The sequence below is a fragment of the Vicugna pacos genome, chromosome 27 (genome assembly GCF_048564905.1).
Source record: "Vicugna pacos chromosome 27, VicPac4, whole genome shotgun sequence".
NCBI lineage: Eukaryota > Metazoa > Chordata > Mammalia > Artiodactyla > Camelidae > Vicugna > Vicugna pacos.
In genome coordinates, this window is record NC_133013.1 from 25,904,423 (window position 1) to 25,922,484 (window position 18,062).

General features: G+C 55.7%; 1 protein-coding gene across 4 annotated transcripts; it reads right to left on the reverse strand.

The window, feature by feature from the left end:
* Nucleotides 1–426: 426 nt before the first annotated feature.
* On the reverse strand, nt 427–17,630 carry ISLR2 (immunoglobulin superfamily containing leucine rich repeat 2). Of its 4 annotated transcripts, XM_072951022.1 has the most exons (5): nt 17,478–17,630; nt 17,134–17,263; nt 15,123–15,222; nt 5,242–5,389; nt 427–3,897 (listed from the first exon to the last, which is right to left on the reverse strand). In XM_072951022.1, the coding sequence occupies exons 4-5, from the start codon at nt 5,375–5,377 to the stop codon at nt 1,646–1,648; spliced, it is 2,388 nt and encodes a 795-aa protein (XP_072807123.1). In that variant the 5' UTR covers nt 5,378–5,389; nt 15,123–15,222; nt 17,134–17,263; nt 17,478–17,630; the 3' UTR covers nt 427–1,645. The 4 variants fall into 4 exon arrangements, with proteins under 4 accessions (XP_072807123.1, XP_072807124.1, XP_072807125.1 ...); XM_072951023.1 differs by lacking the exon at nt 17,478–17,630 and having other exon boundaries at nt 17,134–17,358; XM_072951024.1 differs by lacking the exons at nt 15,123–15,222; nt 17,134–17,263; nt 17,478–17,630 and adding an exon at nt 6,548–6,590.
* Nucleotides 17,631–18,062: the final 432 nt, after the last annotated feature.

The window sequence follows — 18,062 nt, forward strand, 5'->3', positions numbered from 1 at the left end:
AAGGCACCAAGAGCAGTCACCAGGTGTAAACACCTGGCAAAATCACAGGACAAACACGAAATCACACAAAGGATCTCAACAGGGGGATCCGAGGGCCTCCTGCCTTCCGCGGTTTCTTCCTGCATCCCCCAGGCTTCCTCCCTCTGTCCCCTGACAAAGAGTCACCAAGCCCAGTTCAAATTGATTGTTTTATTGACTGTTTACATACAGACGCCTTTAGAAAAGGGCGCGGGCTCCAGGGGGCTATTCCGCCCCGGGCCGCACTTGTGCTGCGCTTCGCGGACAGGGCTGGTCCCAGCGCCCCCACCCCACCCCACCCCCACCCCCGACGGTTTTCTGCAAGAACAAAAAAAGACCCCCGCCCGAGTGGCCGCGCCGCGTCCCTCTCCCTCCCTCCTTCCCCGCCCTCCCCGCCCTCCTCCCCATACTACACTTGACACACTTTTACGGGACACAGATTTTTCTCCTACAGAGCACGCTCGTCTAGGACTACAGCTGGGCAAATACTACTCTCGCGGAAGGAGGGGCCGGGCGGGGAGGCGCGAGGACCCAGGGCCTTTCTCCATACGGATCCTGCCGCTCGGTCACGGGCAGGCTTTGTGCGAACCAGGGCCCAAGCCCTCACGAGACACCAGGTCTGGGAGGCCACAGCTGGCTTCCTGCGCCCCCGGCGCTTCTCGAGCTGAGGTCTGGGCCCGTGCACCCCCGGGAGCGGAGCTGTCGAGTGCACCGATCTCCAGAAACTCCGACCCACCCACCACGAAACTGGCCTGGGACTGAGGCTGCGCCCTCCGCGGGAGAGGCCCGCGGTTCCGCAGCGCTTAAAGTTAGGAGAGGGGGCGAGAGAAGACGGATTCCCGCCCCCATTCACACACACACGCGCGCGCGCACACACACACACACACACGTTTTCCCAGAGGCTAGGAAGGGAGTGTTAGCACCAGACCCAGAGTGTGCTGTCTTTGAAAACAACGAAAATATGAAAATCAGAGCGCGGAGCTGAAAGGCGCTGCAAGCATCCGGCTCGGCTCCAGCTGTTTAGAAGCAGAGTGCGGATGGGGGGACAGAAGTGTTTGGTTCCCAATCAGAAGGGGGCTTTGAATCTAAAAACTGGGGAGTTGCCACTGAATCCTGGCTTCTGGGACGCGCACCCCGGAAAGGGCTGAATAAGGTGTCGAGGCAGGACCCCACAGCGCTCCACGCTAGAGACATCTGCTGGGGGTCCCGGGCTGATCCTCGAGCCACAGCGCTACCATCAGATGTTTCCAACGTCTTCTCTCATTTTCTCTGCTCTCGAGACCACGATGGGGCGGGCAGCGGGGCGATTGCGCAGATAATTGCGGTAGGAATGGAGAGGCTTGGGTTTAGCCTCACGGTCAGCGGGTGGTGTCTTACATAGGGAGGGAGGAGCGGGGAAGCTGTGCTTGCCGTGGAGGCGAATTCAACCCACAAAGTCAATGACCATTGTGGGTGGGACTGATGAAATCATCCCACTCCCCACTAGAAGTCCCCAGTAGTCAAGATTAGAGGGTGGTAGAGGGCGGAGTAAGTGAAGAGAGGGGTGCATAAATCCTGCCAGCAGTAGGCTTCTGCTCCCAGGCGCCCGAGGTGGGGATGGGAATGGGCGGCCGGGCAGATTGGGAGTTCAGCCCGCTGTCTGCCTATAGTTGCCGTTAATCTCCTGGGCGATGTCGACAGCTTCGGCACCCAGGGGCAGCCGATCACTGTACTCGGAGCCCGCCTCGAACTCCTCTTGGTTGGCCTTAGACTGGGACTCCACCAGCGAGCAGGCCGCCAGGCTCTCCTCTCTCTGCAGGTCCCCACCTGGGTCCCCCTGCTCCACGTCTTCGTCAAGGCCCTCCCCGGGGACCTCCTCTGGCTCCTCGCCGCCCGCCTCGCCGCCTGCCTGGTAGCTTTTCTCGGACTCGAGGTAGGAGGCACGCGGGTCGAAGTCGGCGGCGATGCGCTTCTCCATGGGATCCGGGGCCTGCGGCCTCAGGATAAGACGGTAGGGCTTGCCCGGGTGTTTGGCCAGCAGATGGCAGCAGGCGGCGCCCAGCAGGGGCACGGTGGCCAGCACCAGGAGGAACACGCTCACCGCCACGATAACTAGCAATGAGGGCAACTCCTTCTTGGTGGCGAACACCACTTGCACGTGGCAAGCCTCGCCTGCCAGCGCCAGGCACACGGAGTAGTTAGTGCCGGGCCGCAGGCCGCGGAACCAGTAGGCGTTGACGCCCTCCTCTACGCGCGACCACTGCACGGCTGCGCCGCCCCCGGCCGGGCACAGATAGAGCAGGCGCACTGGCCGCCGCCCTGGCCGCCCGGCTTCTGCAGCCCCGCCGGGCCCGGGGCCCCAGCGCGCCGCCAGCGGCGTCAGCTGCACCCGCGCCTCGCGCTCCGCCACGTCCAGCGCGATGACGCCCAGCTCGAAGACGTGCGGCTTGAGCTCCGCGCTCTGGTTGAACGCGTGATTGGACACGTACCGCGAGGGGTCCCCGTGGCCACAGCGTTGCTCCTCCACCCCGTCCGCAGAGACCTGGTCTTCGGCCTCCTCTCCCTCACCTGCCTCCTCCTCGTCTTCTGGCCCCGCCTCAGCCTCTCCGAGGGCACTAACCCGGGCCAGGCCTTGGCCTTTGATTTTGCCCTCAGGCTTGGAAGGTAGGACACTGTTGCCTCGGCCTTTGGCTGTGGACTTACGTTCAGAAGTTGGGGCCTGCCCGTTAGGGTCTCCCCCTGCGCCAGAAGCGTGTTTTGGGGGCCCGGCAGCTGCCACTGCCACACGTAGTGAAGTGGAGTTGGCACCCAGCTCGTTGTGGGCACGGCATGTGTAGACACCTGCCTCCTTGGAGCTCAGGAGGGGCACCAACAAGGAGCCGTTTGTGAGGGCCAGGAAGCGCGGGGTGGCTGGGGGCGCGGGCCAAGCCGGTGCTGGAGTCGGGGTTGGGGCCTCTGTCTGCGTGGGCCCGTCCCCTTCTCCTTCCTCCCCCCTGTCTTCTGCCCCGTCCCCGTCATCCTCCCCGCTCAGGACCGGCGGCACTAAGACTATGGTGCCACCCGGGATCTGAAGTTGCCACTGCAGGCGGGGTGTGGGGTGTCCTTCGGCGACGCAGTGTAGCATGAGCGCCAGGCCGGCGCGAAGGGGGCTGCCTGGCGCCTCAGGCGGCGGCTCGACACTCAGATGCACACTGGGCGGTGCACAGGATAGGGCGGGCAGGCGGTGCACCGGCACCCCCTGCAGCGCGGGAGGCGAGGCGCACGCGATGGAGTCGGGCTCGGGTAACGAGACCCGGGTGCTCGCGGCCCAGGCCTGCAGCCACACAAGGCTGCAACTGCAGTGGAAGGGGTTGTGATAGAGTTGAAGATGTGACAGCGCGCTCAGCGCGTCGAAGGTGCCGGGAGCCAATGTACGAAGCCGGTTGTTGTTGATGCGCAGGGAGCGCAGGTCGGGCAGCGCACCGAGTGCGTCTCGGGGCAACGACCCCAAGCGGTTGTGGTTCATCTTGAGTAGCTGTAGTGCGCTCAGGTTACGCAGATCGCTCCATGGGAAGCTGGATATGAGGTTGTGGCTTAGGTCGAGGTTCTTGAGCTGGCTCAGCACAGCCAGCGAGCCTGGCTCCACAGTGCGCACTTCATTGTGCGCCAGCCACAGCGACGTGACCTGCGTGACGTCGGCGAAGGCCCCGCGCCGCAGCACAGTGATTTTGTTCGCCGACAGGCTAAGCGTGGTCACGTTGGCCGGCAGTCCTTCGGGCACCTCTCGCAGCTCCTTGTAGGCGCAGTCGGCGAACTGATGCGCGTACTTGTCCACGCAGGCGCACGGCTCTGGGCACGCTCCGGCCACTCCTAGCAGCGCCCAGGCCAGCCACAGTGCTCGCAAGGGCACCATCGTGGATCCTGCAGGTGGAAGCCAGGGGAAGAGGGAAGAAGGTGACTCACCGAGCCCCATCCCTCCCCTATCAAGCTCTGCCTCCGTAAACCCGTCTAGGGCAGGTCCCAGGGCTCCGGCAGCTTTCTCCTTTGTGCCCAGGAGGTCTCTGAGGCACGAGTTGGAGCTCAGTAAAAGTCTCGGGATTCAATGTGTGCTCCCTCTTACGTCCCTGACTTCTTTTTCCAGCCGCCTCCTACCTCCTGTTTTTTTCTTTACCTGTCGGGTCACCCTGAGGCTGGCCCCTCCGCAGGCTGGGCTGCTCGCGGGTCTGCCTTGGGCTTTGCACTGACCCCTGCCTATGTTTCTAAGCTTTCGTTTAACTCAGTGAAAGGAATAAACAGAAAGGGCATTTTTGTCCATGACCGCCTGTCCTCCTTTGAACTCTTTGTCCCACACACAGCACTTGCACACACGCCCATATAGGCGCACAATACAAACACACACCCAGGCACCGCCATCAAACTGCCAACTTCTGCAGGCATTTAGAGGTTCACAACACATTTCGTAGACAAACAAACACAAAGACACCGTGACAGACCCAAGGACGCAATGTATCCTGGAGACCTCATTGTTCTCTCAATCGAACACAGCATTTGTACAGCGATCTCCATCATGGGGCAAAGCGCTTTTCTGTTCATTGTGAGAAATGACAGACACCAGGACACAAGTCCTCACACAGACCAACCCACATACAGGGACACTTGAGTATACACTTGAGTATCCTCCAAAACTGAAATCTCAGAGGATCAGCAAATGCTGAGAACTTGGGGCAGGTGCTAAGAGGCTTGGGATGGGAAACGAACTTGTCAGGCCCCCTCTGGCTTCAGCTCCTGGGAGGGGAAAACTGACGGCTTGCTCGCTTAACCTTCCATCTGAGGAAGGAGGTCCTCCTCCAAGCAGGGGCCAGGAGCAATGGAGGGAGCTCACTCAAGATTCTCCCTCCCCTTCCTACCTTTGCAGGCTCCCATGGGGGCAGGGGAAGTTCCCAGCCGTGGTTCAAGGGGGCTGCCACTAGCTAATCAAGCAGGAGAAGATTCAAGATCTTGCCCCTTTTCAGCAGCACACAATGCTTGAGCTCCCCACCCCTCCCCCAAAAGCTTCAAATCCCAAGCCACACAAATGCACTTACACACAGATTCCCTGCTCCCACCTAGGGCTTATGGCAAGTTTGCCACAGCACCTCCCACACTCTGGTCCTTAGGAACCCACGTTCCTCACTCCTCCGTGCTCTGGAGGGAGACCCGCCTCCTCTTCTCTCCCCTGTCTCAGGGCCGGAGGTGTCTGGCACCCTAGGCAGGACCTACCCTTACCTGGGTCAGGGTTGTGAGGTGGTCTCTGCGCCTTACCCACTGCTCGCCGACTCCGTGCGCTGCCCTGGGGCTGCAACCTTTTCTCCAGACCTGATGTTGCGGAGCCAGGACGACAGCCCAAGGGCGCTTTCCACATCTGTTGCTGCGACTGTGGGGAAGACAGAGGGAGGGACAGAGAAAGGGACAGGTAAGTTTTGGACTTTCCTGGCCCTGAGGTCCCACTTCAGTTTTTTGTTTCTCGTCTATTCCTCCCACCTCTCACTGGCTGCCGATTGAAGAGTCCTTTCGCGCGCTCCCGGGCTCGGCAGGGACGCGCACAGCCTCTCCCACCACCCGCACCATCTACATTTGTTAAAGCCATAGAGACTCTCCCAGTGGCCGAGAGACGTTGGTCACAAAGGGATGCCCCCACACCCACCGCCCTTGGCTCGGCTCTTCCCAGTTCACCACACTCCTATAATCCATGCCCCCCCCACATTTACACATCCGTAGACCTTGTCACTATCTCTAATCACACCGCCCCCCACTCAAACACGTTGGCACAGACACAGACCCTCACACCCTCCACACAGTCCACATGTTAGAATGACCCATCATCATGTAACAATGTGTTCACACACATTTTCAAATGCACACCTTCACCCGGAACACTCACCATTCCCCCCCTCCTAAACGCAAGCACATTCATGCGCACTCACCCTCACGCGCGGGTCCCGCCAGGGCCCGTGAGCTTTGCTGTTAATTGAATGCGAACCGCTTTTACACCCCGCAACACGTGAGACAAACCATCTTTGAGGAATTTGGGGGGAAGGAAAGGCGCACGATGAAGGGGGGAAGGCGTGCCTTTGCCTTTAAACTCTTTTTGCAAAGGCAGGCGGTGGCGCAGACAGACCTCGAGCGGGACCGGCGGAGCTGCGCGCAGCCGGGCTCGCGCGGACCCTTCCTTCCCGCACCACCCACCCCCTGCTAGCCGCCTCCTCCCCGAAGCCACATTCAACACTATGCATAATTGATAGTGTTAGCAAAGAGCCTCACCCTCCCTGCTATTTTTGCCTGGATCTGGGCAGCTAGGAGCCCTGATCTCCCCCGCACCCCCCCCCCCCGTCCAACCCGAAGACGAGAAAGCACCGCCCTGCAGGGTGCGCGGGGAATCAACGCTCCCCTCCCCAGCCCACCATCGACCCTGCCAAGTCTCTTCAGCTTTACTCTGTACGTCTCGTCTTTTGTGGCTAAACCAGCGCTTGAAGCCCACCGCCCAGCGCGCCGGCCGGTGCGTACTGCCGGATGGGGCCGGGAGAGTGGTTACCAGCCTCCGCTCCCAGGAAGCCGTCCTGATCTTGCTCTCAGGTCTTGCCAGCTAAGAGGCGAGTGGGGCTCCGGGGCTGCAGGAGACAGCGGCACGGAAAGGAATGGTTACAAAACGTCTGCTCCTTTTGAGCACTGTGGGCTGGGGACTTAAGGCTTGAGCATCTCTACCCGCCACCCCCGCCTCCGCCTCCGCCAACATCTTTACAGCCTAACAAGCAAACACACCGTCAATCCCACACCCTACCCCTCAAAGTCTCCGAGGCCCGGTGTCGCCCCGCTGTCTCACACCCTCACACAACAGCCGGCCCCAGCAGACTCGACTGTCTGCTGTTCCCAACTCTTGTTCCCTGTCTAGGAGAAATCCCAATATTTCTTTCAGCAACAAGGAGGTGGAGGCGCGGGAATGTTGAGGCATTTGTATAAAACTCGATTTCTGTCCCCCCACGGTGCCCATGGCAGCCCTGGAGACAGAGTTGCTGACCAGAGTCGGGAAAGGGGTGCAGGCTCCGGGAAATACGCACAGTCCCTGCCTTCCCCGGTTTTTCCGTGCACACTGAGTTCTCCGGGAGCACGTGGCCCCCCTGCCCTCACCCTGGACTAAGCGGTCTCTGAAGGTGGGTCGGTGGCTCGGGTTTGGGGCCTCTGAGATCAATCTTCCAATTTGAGCGTTGAGCATTTTAATGAGCTGGGAAGGTTTGGGGGGGGGAGACGGGTGAGGAGCGCTGCATCTAAAGAGACCACCCGACTACGGGTTCCGAGGATCCTTTGTAAATTAAATATGAAAAGATGCGCGCGTGCACTTGACATCCTTCCCTCTCTCCTATTCCTGCGGTTGCTTAGCGGTCTGGGACCTGCGCATCTCTCTCAACTCAGAATTCAGAACCCAGAACTTCACTCCGCCTGCCTGGGCCTATAGTCCCCACAGAAGCCCCGGGGAAAGGGCGCGGGGACTCCGGAGACGGAAGACATCTTTGAGCAGGGAGGAGGAGTGAGAGGACCTTTACCCTGCAGTGGGGGCAGCGGGAGCAGGTCCCTAGTCCAGGAGTGAGTCCGGGTGGTTTCGGTCTGGCTGGGCCGGGCTATGGCGCGGCCGGCTGGCCTGGCACAGCCTCTTTGTCTGCGGAGCAAGGGGGCGTTCTGGGCGTGTTGTCTGCGTCCTGGGAATCCTGAGGGGCGGTTCCAGGAGGCTTGTCGAGGAAGAGGGGCCTGGGGAGGCGGGGGCCCAGCAACGAGGTTGGAGGGTGGGTCCTGGGTTGGGGGTGGGGGGTCCTGGAGACTCCCTGGCGCAGGGAGGGGCTCCCGGCATAAAGGCAGGGACCGAGGTTCCAGCTTTGAGGCGCGTGCTTGAGGACCCTCCACCCAAGTTTCACCTCTTTTTTGGTTCTTTTTGCCTTCTGCTAGAAGGTGGACGGAGAGGCAGGGGATAACTTGGAAGGGTTGAGGGACTGGAAGACAGAGGCTGGGGAACAGAAGGAAAAATGAGCTTGCTCACTCTTCGCAGAGGAACTTCCCTGGACCGTAGGGACCCTCCCTACCCGCGTCCTGGGAACCTCCGGGGCCCACGGGCCAAGAAAGACCCCTTTCCCTCGCTCTTTTGCTGAGGGTGCAGAAGCCGGGGGGATTCTGCAGGGAGACAGGGCTCCAGGAGCCTGGAGGGCGCTAAGGGCGCAGTGACCACCTAAGCGAGGGCGCCGACTCCCGCGGACCCCCGCGGCTCCCCCCACTGTCCAGCAAGTGCTTTTGTTCCCCGAGCTTGCCCTGGGGGAAAGACAAGCCTTACCACCGCCTTGGACCTTGAAGAGGTCAGTGCCCGCCCTGGCAGGGCTGGAGCCCGCGTCGCCCTAGGCAGAGTCCTCCGAGGCCTGAGATGGGAACTAGGACTCCAGGATCAGCCTCCGAGCTCAACTAGAAGACTGAGCGCATCTAGACCGGCGCCACCAGGCGCGCAGGAGCCGCTCTAATGTCTGTGATGTTAATAACGATACAGTTACTGAAGGGCTGGGGAATCGGGAGCGAAGGTACCACCCCGCCGCCGCCCACGTCTTTGATGGTTAAAGAAACAGACATCTTATCAGGTGTGTGGAAGTAGATGTGGGGAGAGGAGGGATGCAAGGTTCCAAGACGCCAACGTGGAGAGCCCAGATTTGAAATCTGCAGAATATATGCCGAGGCTCAATGACTAGGCTTGTGGGGGTGGGGGGCGATCCTAGACAGACCCAGGGCGAAGAGCTAGAGTTCCGGGCACCTTTTTGTGGCTCGACCTCTAACTTCGACCTAGCTGACCCGGACGGTCGCGAGCGTAGAGCGGGTTGAAACCCACTGGATCCCCACACTAGCTCTCCGCGTTCTGTGCGTTCAAGTCTCGGGCCCAGGCCTGGTCCGCGCGCGCCCCCTGCTGGAAATCGGCTGCCCGGCTCAGAGGCCCGGGGTAACGGCTGGGTTACACTCGGCCAGCCAGGGCGGAGGCATGCGCTGCCCACAGCTCTGTATCCCGCGGCGCAACGTTCCCAAGTGGGGGACGCTAAACCAAGGTTCCGAAGCTTTCCTTCCCATGCCCACCCAGCGTACGTACCAGGAATCTGCAACCTCCTCACCCCTGCCCAACACAGGCACAGTCCCCGCTTCTCACCCCATTGTGTTTTCAACGCCCAGGGCACAACAGCCACCCTCCGGATGCTCCTTGAGCTAATAGTCCCTGACATGAATCAATGAGTTTGGTTCTGCTGGGAAGAAACCGTCCTGTACTCCTCTTCCACCCTCCTTCAACCTTCCCCTGTGCTGCGTGAGCGCTGTCTGTTTGAGTCCTGCACCCCAGCCGTAGAAAGCAATCCTTAAGTCCAACTTTGCCAGGGACCTATAAAATGTTCTTCAGGCTTTAAGAACGAAAATAGAAAACTGCGAAGTTGGAAGTAATAGACGTTTGACTAAACGTTTAGGACATGTAACATTGCTTTGTGCAATGTTCAGTTGGAACTGCATTCAGAGCTGTACATGTGCTTGTATTTAATGTGAGAGGTAGGTGATTTAATGAATGAGGGAGGGCCTCTGAGAGTAAGAAAGCCAGGGCCTAGAAGGACATCACATATCCCCAGCATAGCAGCTGGCTCAGGAGACCCTCCCCACCTGTCCTCTAGCCAGAATCTCCTAAACATACAGCTTCCCACCTTTCAGCTTCCGCAGTCCCTGTTTATAACCCCCATCGCCCAATTTCCATCTCTCTTTTCCCTCATACACACTCTACGTAGTGGTTAGGAGGAAATGTTCTAGCATCAGACTCCACCATGTATTCTCTGTATGACCTTGGCTAAGTTACTTAACTTCTGTGCCTGGGGTGGGGGAGGGGAAGGGTATAAATAAGAATACTTATTTTATTGGGTTGCTGTGAGGCTTATGTGAGTCAATGCATGCAAAGCATCTAGTAACTGGCACTTGGGTAGGTAGTGCTCAGGAAAGAGCTTTATTTTTTTCAACGATAGCTAGAACTAGCCACCATCATTACCTTGCAGCATTGGGTACAGGAATGATGAGCTGTTTGCTCTCCCTACATGCTTGTGTCCTGCTCTCCAGCAGGGGAAAGACCTTGGCACTTCCCCCAAATGTCTCTCTTCACGCCCCCCTGCACCCCTCCCCCACCGCGGCATGGGTGACAACCAGAATTACTACGATTATTTGTAAAGACTTCTAGTCTCAGATACGTAAGCCCGGATTCTGATGTTTGTGGCTGTCACCAGTTCGCCTGTGTGGAAAGAGACCTGCAGCTGCAGGCTTGGAGGAAGGTTTTTAATTAAAATCACAATCTGTTTAAGTATTTATTGGGCTCTGTGACTTTAATTATTTTCTAGGGAAAAACAGAAAAATCCACATTTGCATATGGGGCGACTGTTGATTTCAGAGGAAAGTAGCAACCTGTGGCAGTTGGCTGGAGGCAACTGGGAGGAATTTCCTGAATGGTTCAAATGAAGCTCGACATTATTAATAAGATGGGATCCAGTCCACGACCTTCCTCCCAGGGCTTTCATGAAATTAGCTTAACTTGCTGGCAAGGCGCTTTATTGCCATCAAAATTAACGACAGCACTTCCAGTGGCATTTCACGTAATTATCTGGGTCTGTGTTTTACTGAAGATGGGGAACTCCGCCTCAAGGAGGCGACATTCCTACCTGGGAGGAGCACCCTGCTTAGGTGCTCTACCCAGCCCTGGCAGAGCTGGTTCCCCTAGAGGGGGAGTTCTGGGCAGCTGTGGCAGGGGGAAGCAGGGGAGGGGAGGGCAGGGAATCATTCATGATGCTTCCATCCACAGATAACAAAATTCCATCTCAAAGTGTTTTAAACTATTAAGTGTATCAGCTCACATGGTCACAGGCCGGAAGCTGGTCTGGCTTCAGGGCTGGTTGATTCAGTAGCTCAATAACATCAGCAGGCCCAGGTTTTTTCTGTTTCTCTCCTCTGCCATCCCTAACAGGGCTTCAGCTTGAGACTCATTTCTGTCAGTGTCATTAGAGGGCTTTGGCAGCAGCTGGGGTAACATGCATATCAGTAACAGAGTAGTGGAATAGAGAGACTGGATTCCCTTTCCAGAAGCCATTGCCTCTCCTTAGGTCTTATTGACACATATTGGCTTAGGACTCCCCATCTTTGAGTGAATCACTGGCAAAGGGGATGGAATTGATTGGCTTAGAGTAATTTTCTAGCCCGGAAATGGATGTTGAGAAGTCAATCCCAAGATCCGCTCCAAGCAAGAAATCCCCTTTTTAAAAATGTGTATGTATGTATTTATTTATTTATTTATTTATTTATTTATTTATTTATTTATTTATTTATTTATTTTTCGGTATATATGTACAGAAAAATAGTACACAGTCGAATTATAATATCTGGTGTACAGCACAGTGATTCATTTATACATATATATTTCTATACATCTATATATATTCCTTCTTTTTTAAAAATTGAAGTATATTTGATTTACAATGTTGTGTTAGTTTCTGGCATACAGCAAAGCAATTTAGTTATACATATATATTCTTTTTCATATTCCTTTCCATTATGTTTATTACAGGACATTGAGTATAGTTAGTTCCCTGCGCTCCACAGTAAGGCCTTGTTGCCTGTCTATTTTATATATAATAGTTCTTTGCTAATCCCAAATGCCTAATTTATAAGAAAACCCCTTTAAATAGAAGTTGGGGAATTTCATGATCAGAGTAATCTAACATTGTGTCCAAATGAATTGAGAGTGACATAATTATAATGAGCCATTGCAGATATCCCTTACCTGGAAACTAGACCAGTCTAGGTCCACGGTCTGTGACCAGGGTAACGGCTCAGTCTGTGACCAGGATCAGGGAGCTCTCTTGGGTAGGTGTACAAACCAGAGGATTCTCTGCTTTCATAGAATTCTTAAAAGGATAAAAATCTGTTCTTGGAAATGCCTGTGCTGGGACCCAGAGCTATTTTGGGAGCAGTGGAAGTTTCAGTTGTTAGCTGGATATTTATGAACAGGAGATGTTTCTGAATTCAAAGATGTTCCTACAAGACTTCACATCCTGAACATGTCATCCAGTCCCATGGCAGAGGGGAGATGCACTTTACTGGCAAGTTGGAAAGGAGGAGGAAGAATTCTACTGGTCTTAAGAATGTGGAGGCAGCACAAAGGTGCCAACTTCACAGATTTTCTGTGTGATTTTCAGCAATTCCTTGTCCTCTCTCACTCTAAGTCTCCACTCTTGTGAAGGTAGAAGAAGGGCTAGGTGTGCTCTGAGGCCCTTCCAGGGCCACGGTCCTGGGCTGCTGTGGCTTGAGAAGCAGTTTTGCAGGTTGAATTGTGCCCTCTAGGGGGCGTCTGCCAGAGCTTCCTGCAAGAGGATGTCTTCAGAGAGTCTGGGAACCACTGCTTGCCTTCCTCCACATGCCCCCTGGGCAGTTTCTTTGTTTTCCCTCCCACCACACTGCCCCCAGCAGAGTCCACAAGGGCGGGGCCCGGGGGAATCTCCAACTTCTTCTCCATCCCTCAGACTCAAAACCCCTGGAGGGGCACCCAGGGTCTTTGCATCCATGGTCCCCATCAAGGCCCATGGGGCACAGCGCAGCACAGACTAAACTGAGTTTCCTCCCAGGAATCTTCAGTCTCTCGCTATCAACAGGCTCTTCATTTGTTTTTGGTTATGGTTTCCCAGAAGCAGAGCTCAGACAAGGATTCACGCACCAGTGATCCATTAAGGAAACGCCTCAGCAGAAATCAGCAAGGGAGAGGGAGGGGAGGAAGCCAAGCCAGGGTGGGCTGTCAGGCAGTCTCAGCCTGATCCCAGGACGCTCCAGGCATAATCATACCTCAAAGTTTGTCCCGATTTAGGGAGAGGATCTTGGCTTCCAAAGACGAAAGGGAGTCAGACATTCGCTAGGGGCTGCCCCTGGGGTTGGAAACTTCCAGGCACTTCCCTCTCTGTGCCTACAGACAACCAGCTCCCGTGGCCGCAAGGCAGGCCTGGGAAGAGTTGCAGGTGTGAGCTGTCAGAGGTAAAGCACACGGAAGCAGAGGGATGGGCATGCAGAAACAGGCTGCTATCTCATTCATTCCACACATAGTGACTGAGTCTCCCCCATGTTGCCAGGTGCCCTGCTTGGCCTGGGTGCAGCTGTGAACCAGGCAGATGCTATCTCCGCTCTAAGATAGCTTACAGGCTCCTGCACCTCCCAGCGTGTTCAGAGCTCCTGTGTACATGAACCCTGGGGCTTCTGGAAGGCTAGTGTCCCTCGGACAGGCTCCATCTGCTCCATCAGGTCATCTGGGGCCAAAGCTGGAAAGATTCTTTAAGGCCTGCACCTGCTGTAGACGAAGGCCCGACAGGGAGCTGTCCAGAGTCACAGAGCATCAGAGCTGAGGACTGGAGGTCCTCTCTCCCTTCCCCTTAGCTTTACTGGAGAGAAGATAGGCCAAGAGAGAGGCCACAGAGCAATGGGGCTGGGAAATGCCCTCAGCATGCAGCTTCTGTGAGACACCCTTCCAGGGCCGTCTGGTCAAGGACAGGCCCAGCCTGGTGGCCATCGCTGACCTCACTGGTTAGGAAACTGTTGAGACTCTCAGGAGATGAGGCCTCTCTGATGGCAGAGGGCAGCTGTTTCTGGGTAGGACATCTGTCCCCACTTCAGGTCTCTTGTATTAGCCCCCTGGAGTCCCCCTCCAGGGCTCATGGACATCAGAAGCAGAGCCGCGCCTGTATCTGGAAGAGACTGAGGTTATGCCCTGGACTGGAGTAGCCTTGATAGCAGCATGCTGACACCCAGCCAGGCGGCTGGCTGGGGCAGAGGTTTCGGGGAAGGAGAGCCCTCCTGTCAGGTGGGTCTTGGCCCGATGCAGAGGCGCCTCCAATCTGCACCCAGGCAAGTGCAGTTCCAATGGCCACATCTTGGTGACAACCAGATAGAGTTCAGTGTGAGGGAGTCGGGAGCAGAAGGTCAGGGGCTGGGGTGGGGGCTGTATCTGCTATTCTGCTGACTTTCTGTGGGACTTCTGGAAAAGCCTCTCTCCCTTCGTGGTTCCAGTTTCCGCTCCTGTGCCTCGGGGCTGGTCATCCCCCCCCCCCAACCTGCCTCAGCTGGGACAGTAGTCCTCATTTGTCACATTTTCACTTCTCAGACTTGTCTCTACCAAATCCAAATTGAGGGTAAGCCCTCTGCCCAGCCCCCTCCCAGGAGAGACAGCACCCATCCCCCGCCATGTGCATTTCTCTGAAACGTTCTCTTTGAAGTTCCCCAAACAGGCTTTCCTGCTGCTGGTGCAGCCAGTGTGGGCAGGCTGGGAAGGGTGAACCGGCACAGCGCCTGCGACGCCTCAGCCTGTCTCCCTGAGCCCTTATCTCCAGACCCAGCTGGAAACTTGATGTATTTATTTGCTTCTCCCAGGACCTCCTCTGTCCAACCCACATCTTTGTTGGCACTGTGAGAAAGAGACCTTCCTGCAGATGACCGTGTTGGAGCCAGGCGGGGGCCGAGGGGGAGGGGACCATAGTGAACCCCTCCAGCCTGCAGCCTGCAAGGTGACCCTGCTGGGGTAGGGGAGACAGTGGAGGAGGCTTGGAGAGATGGGGACAGAGGTACTGGGAGAAGGAACTGGGGATGGCAGAGTTGCCCACATCCTAAATAGATTGGAACCAGAAGCGAGAGGAAGGGAGGGAGGGGGAATGGGGAGAGAGGAGACAAGGCAGAGAGGAGGGGAGTAGCTGCAGTGCTTTCTGGGAGTTAGCACAGCGCCTTATCCTCTGCAGTGTCGAGGTATAGAGTTATTTTTTATTGAGGGTTGCCAATTCACAAACTCTAGTGCTTTATGTATCTCATTTAATCCTTACAATTTTCTATGTAGGAATTCTCACCCCCAATTTGCATATGAGGCCACAGAGGCCAAGTAGTTAGTTCGAGGTCACACAGCAAAGCTGGGATTTGAAACAGGTTCCTCCAAAGCCCATGTCTTAACCGCCACACAGCACCCTTACCCCCACCCAAGCACGCTGGACAAGTGCACCACCATGGGCCCAGCCTCCCCCACCCTCTCCTCCTCCTTGGTTGGTCTGATTTACCCTAGAATCAGTGCACCGTGGAGTCAGCTGCAGCTTTATGGCCGTGGACCTCCAGGAGACAGTCTGCCCTCGGATAAATCTGCCCCAGGCCCTCTGCCGTCTGCACAAAGAACTCAGCTTTAGACAATCGGACAAGCAGTGTTAGATTTTGCAATATCTCGTATCACACTTGTTTGGCTGCAGAGCTTTGTGGAAAATTTCTGTGGTTAGCTAGCTAGCTTTTGCAATCTGCTTGGCTATCAAGTTTGGGATATTTATAATATTTATAAACTGACTTTAGCACAGTCCAGGCAGTTGGTCTTTAAAGAATTCTTCTGGGCTGAGTTTGAGGAAGTTCCCTGAGCCAAGAATGAAGGAATTTTGTCCTCAGTTGGCACCAAATGCATTTTGTAAGGGGTGGTGGGGTAGGGACTTTCAAACTTTCTGTTTTATTTGTTTGTTGAGGAGGGAGTCAGTTGAAATTCTAGACCCTTCTCTCAGTAGAGTCTCCACAGGCATCTGCTTTATTAAGGTCCAAAAGGTTTGGGGCTGACACCTCGACTCTGAGACAAAAGTGAATGGTGGTGCTGTCCCTGCGCCTCCCTAGCCTCAGGCTCAGCCCCAGGGAGGCGTGACCCCTCAGCCTGTCCCCACCGCACCCCACCTGTGAACTGAGCCACTGGAGGGGCTAACACCCGCCATGACACTTCTTCCTTGCAATGTGACAGGGGATGGGGCCTCACCCCAAATCATGCTTTCTCAACAGAGACAGTATTGCCCCACAGAGCATGAAAATTGGCTCAGGGTGGATGGAGCGCTAACAGTCTGAGTTATTCCAATGGTTTCTGACCCTCCAAAGAGCCACAGTACATAAATAGATACACAGTACACCTGTGTAAGTAAGAAGTAAAACCATCTCTATCTGCAGATGACATGAGCTTGTTTGTACATGGAAAATCCTAAGAAATCACAGTATTAAAATTTCATTGGTGGAGTCATGACTAGGAAAAAATTTGTCTATAAAGGCTCCCTAGGAGGGCAATAATGGACAAAAAATTTCAAGAAGCACTGCCCTAAAAGAAAGAAGGAGGATAAGTTCAAGCTCTGGGACCAGAAGGCTGGGGTGTGAGTTTTCTGGGCCTGCATTTTGCATTATGTGAGGTCAAGAGACCAGGAGGGCACAGGAAGGAGAGAGTAGAACCCCGCCCCCAACCCCTGCCCCAAATACATGGCAACGCACCCAGCGGTGTGGGCCACAGAGGGCTCCAGTGCAGACACAGGCTCCCTGTGGGGCAAATCCGCACTTTGCCACATTCAAGTTTAATGACCTGGAGCAAGTACTCAACCTTCCTGCCCGCCCCCCAGCCGGAGTCCACCGTGGAATGAGGATGAAGGTGTAACCACATAGGGTGGTTGGGGAGATTAAATGAGGTTAACTGTGCTGAATGAGGAAAGACTGTCCAGCATGTGGTTATCTTCAGTCATGTTAGCTGGGAGCTTTATTTGTTCTGGAGGCTCTTACTCCTGGATGGGATGGGTCATTGTGCCCCCATGCCCCCGGGCTCCGGAGGGGTGAACCCCGTGAGCTTCCCATGAGCTCTGGCTGAACCACTGCTGGGTGATTCTGGAAGAGTATGCTCGGGATGGTGAGACGGCTGCACTTGGGGTTCCATATTAGGGGGTCCTCCTCAGAAGTTCCTGTCCATCTGTCCACAGTTTTATGGAGTTTTCTGTTGCTAAAGTGACACTTGTAGCCTGAAGTGTGATTAACTCCATTCCTAATTAAATTTCTAACTCAATTCCTACCCTCAGTCACCAAATGTGACCCTAAATTTGATATAACCCCAGATCTAACCTTAAGCCTCACCCAGACTCCTAACCTCCCCCGCCCCGCCCCATCTTACTCCAGTTCTAACCTGGGCCCTAACCTTAGCTCTAACCCTCACTAGTGACCCTCAATCGAATGCCACTGGTAACCCAGTGTTTTCCAAAATTAAGTCACCCACTTCCAAAGTCACAAGTTTTGTCATACTTGTGTTCCTTCTGAGCTTGTAGTTACTTCGTATTTGTCCTTAAATTAGACCTTTAAAGAATCCCGTTTTAGCATCATTCTGAGCAACGAAATTCCAGAAATCACGGTGTTGATATGCAGCCTGTATTTTCTTTAAAATAAATACAAAACGGTTAATATGTTAAAAATGTTTCAACGTGCACCATCTACCTAAAGATACCTCCCATAGCGCCAGAAGGATGCGTGGCACTTTGGAAAAGAGTGCCGCTACCGAGTCTTAACCCCACACACCGCCATTCCCCACCCACTGTTGGAGCCCCTTCACCGCCAGGCCCGGTGGGCTGCAGCGCCCTCTGCTGGCGAACCTGGGAGCCGCTCCAGCTCAACCGCCCTTCCTTCTGGGCGGGGTCCTCAAGGTGCACCTCTCTCTGACCGGACGTTTGATGTCTGTAGCTGTGTAGTTCCCTTAATTGTGACGAGTGAAGAAAGGTGAGAAAGGACCCCTTACCCTGGGTATAGGGGCCGGGCCCCCCGGGGTGTGGGGTGGAGACAAGCCTGAGGTCGGAGGAGGTGGGAACAGGGCGGGGGCGGGGCCTGCGGGGAAGTGCGGGGCGAGGGGGCCAGCCTTGAGTTCACGAGTTGTCAGGGTTGGGACTGCGGGTCAGAGTGAGGGTGGGAGTAAGGGTGGAGGCGGGGGCGGCCAGGGCTGGATGAGGGGAGGGCACTGGGCAGGGGAACAGCAGGGCCAGGCGCTGGAGCAGCAGCTGGGTGTTGTGCAGGCAGAAGGAAGAGCAAGGTTGAGGTTAAAGCATATTCTCAAGTTACCTTCCTGGAGGTGTCAGTGAGCTCTTGGGCCTCAGAAGGGGGCCCCAGAGTCACCTGAGGGCTGGCAGGGCTGAGCTGGGCTGCCACTGGATGGCTGTTCTCTGCTCCAGGCCTGTGTGGCTGAA

Coding starts and splice junctions, on each gene's coding strand:
- ISLR2 (XM_072951022.1), bottom strand. CDS start 5,377: ATGTGGAAAGCGCCCTTGGGCTGTCGTCCTGGCTCCGCAACATCAGGT. Junction 3,898..5,241: donor ACCTCACAACCCTGACCCAG/GTAAGGGTAGGT, acceptor TTCCACCTGCAG/GATCCACGATGGTGCCCTTG.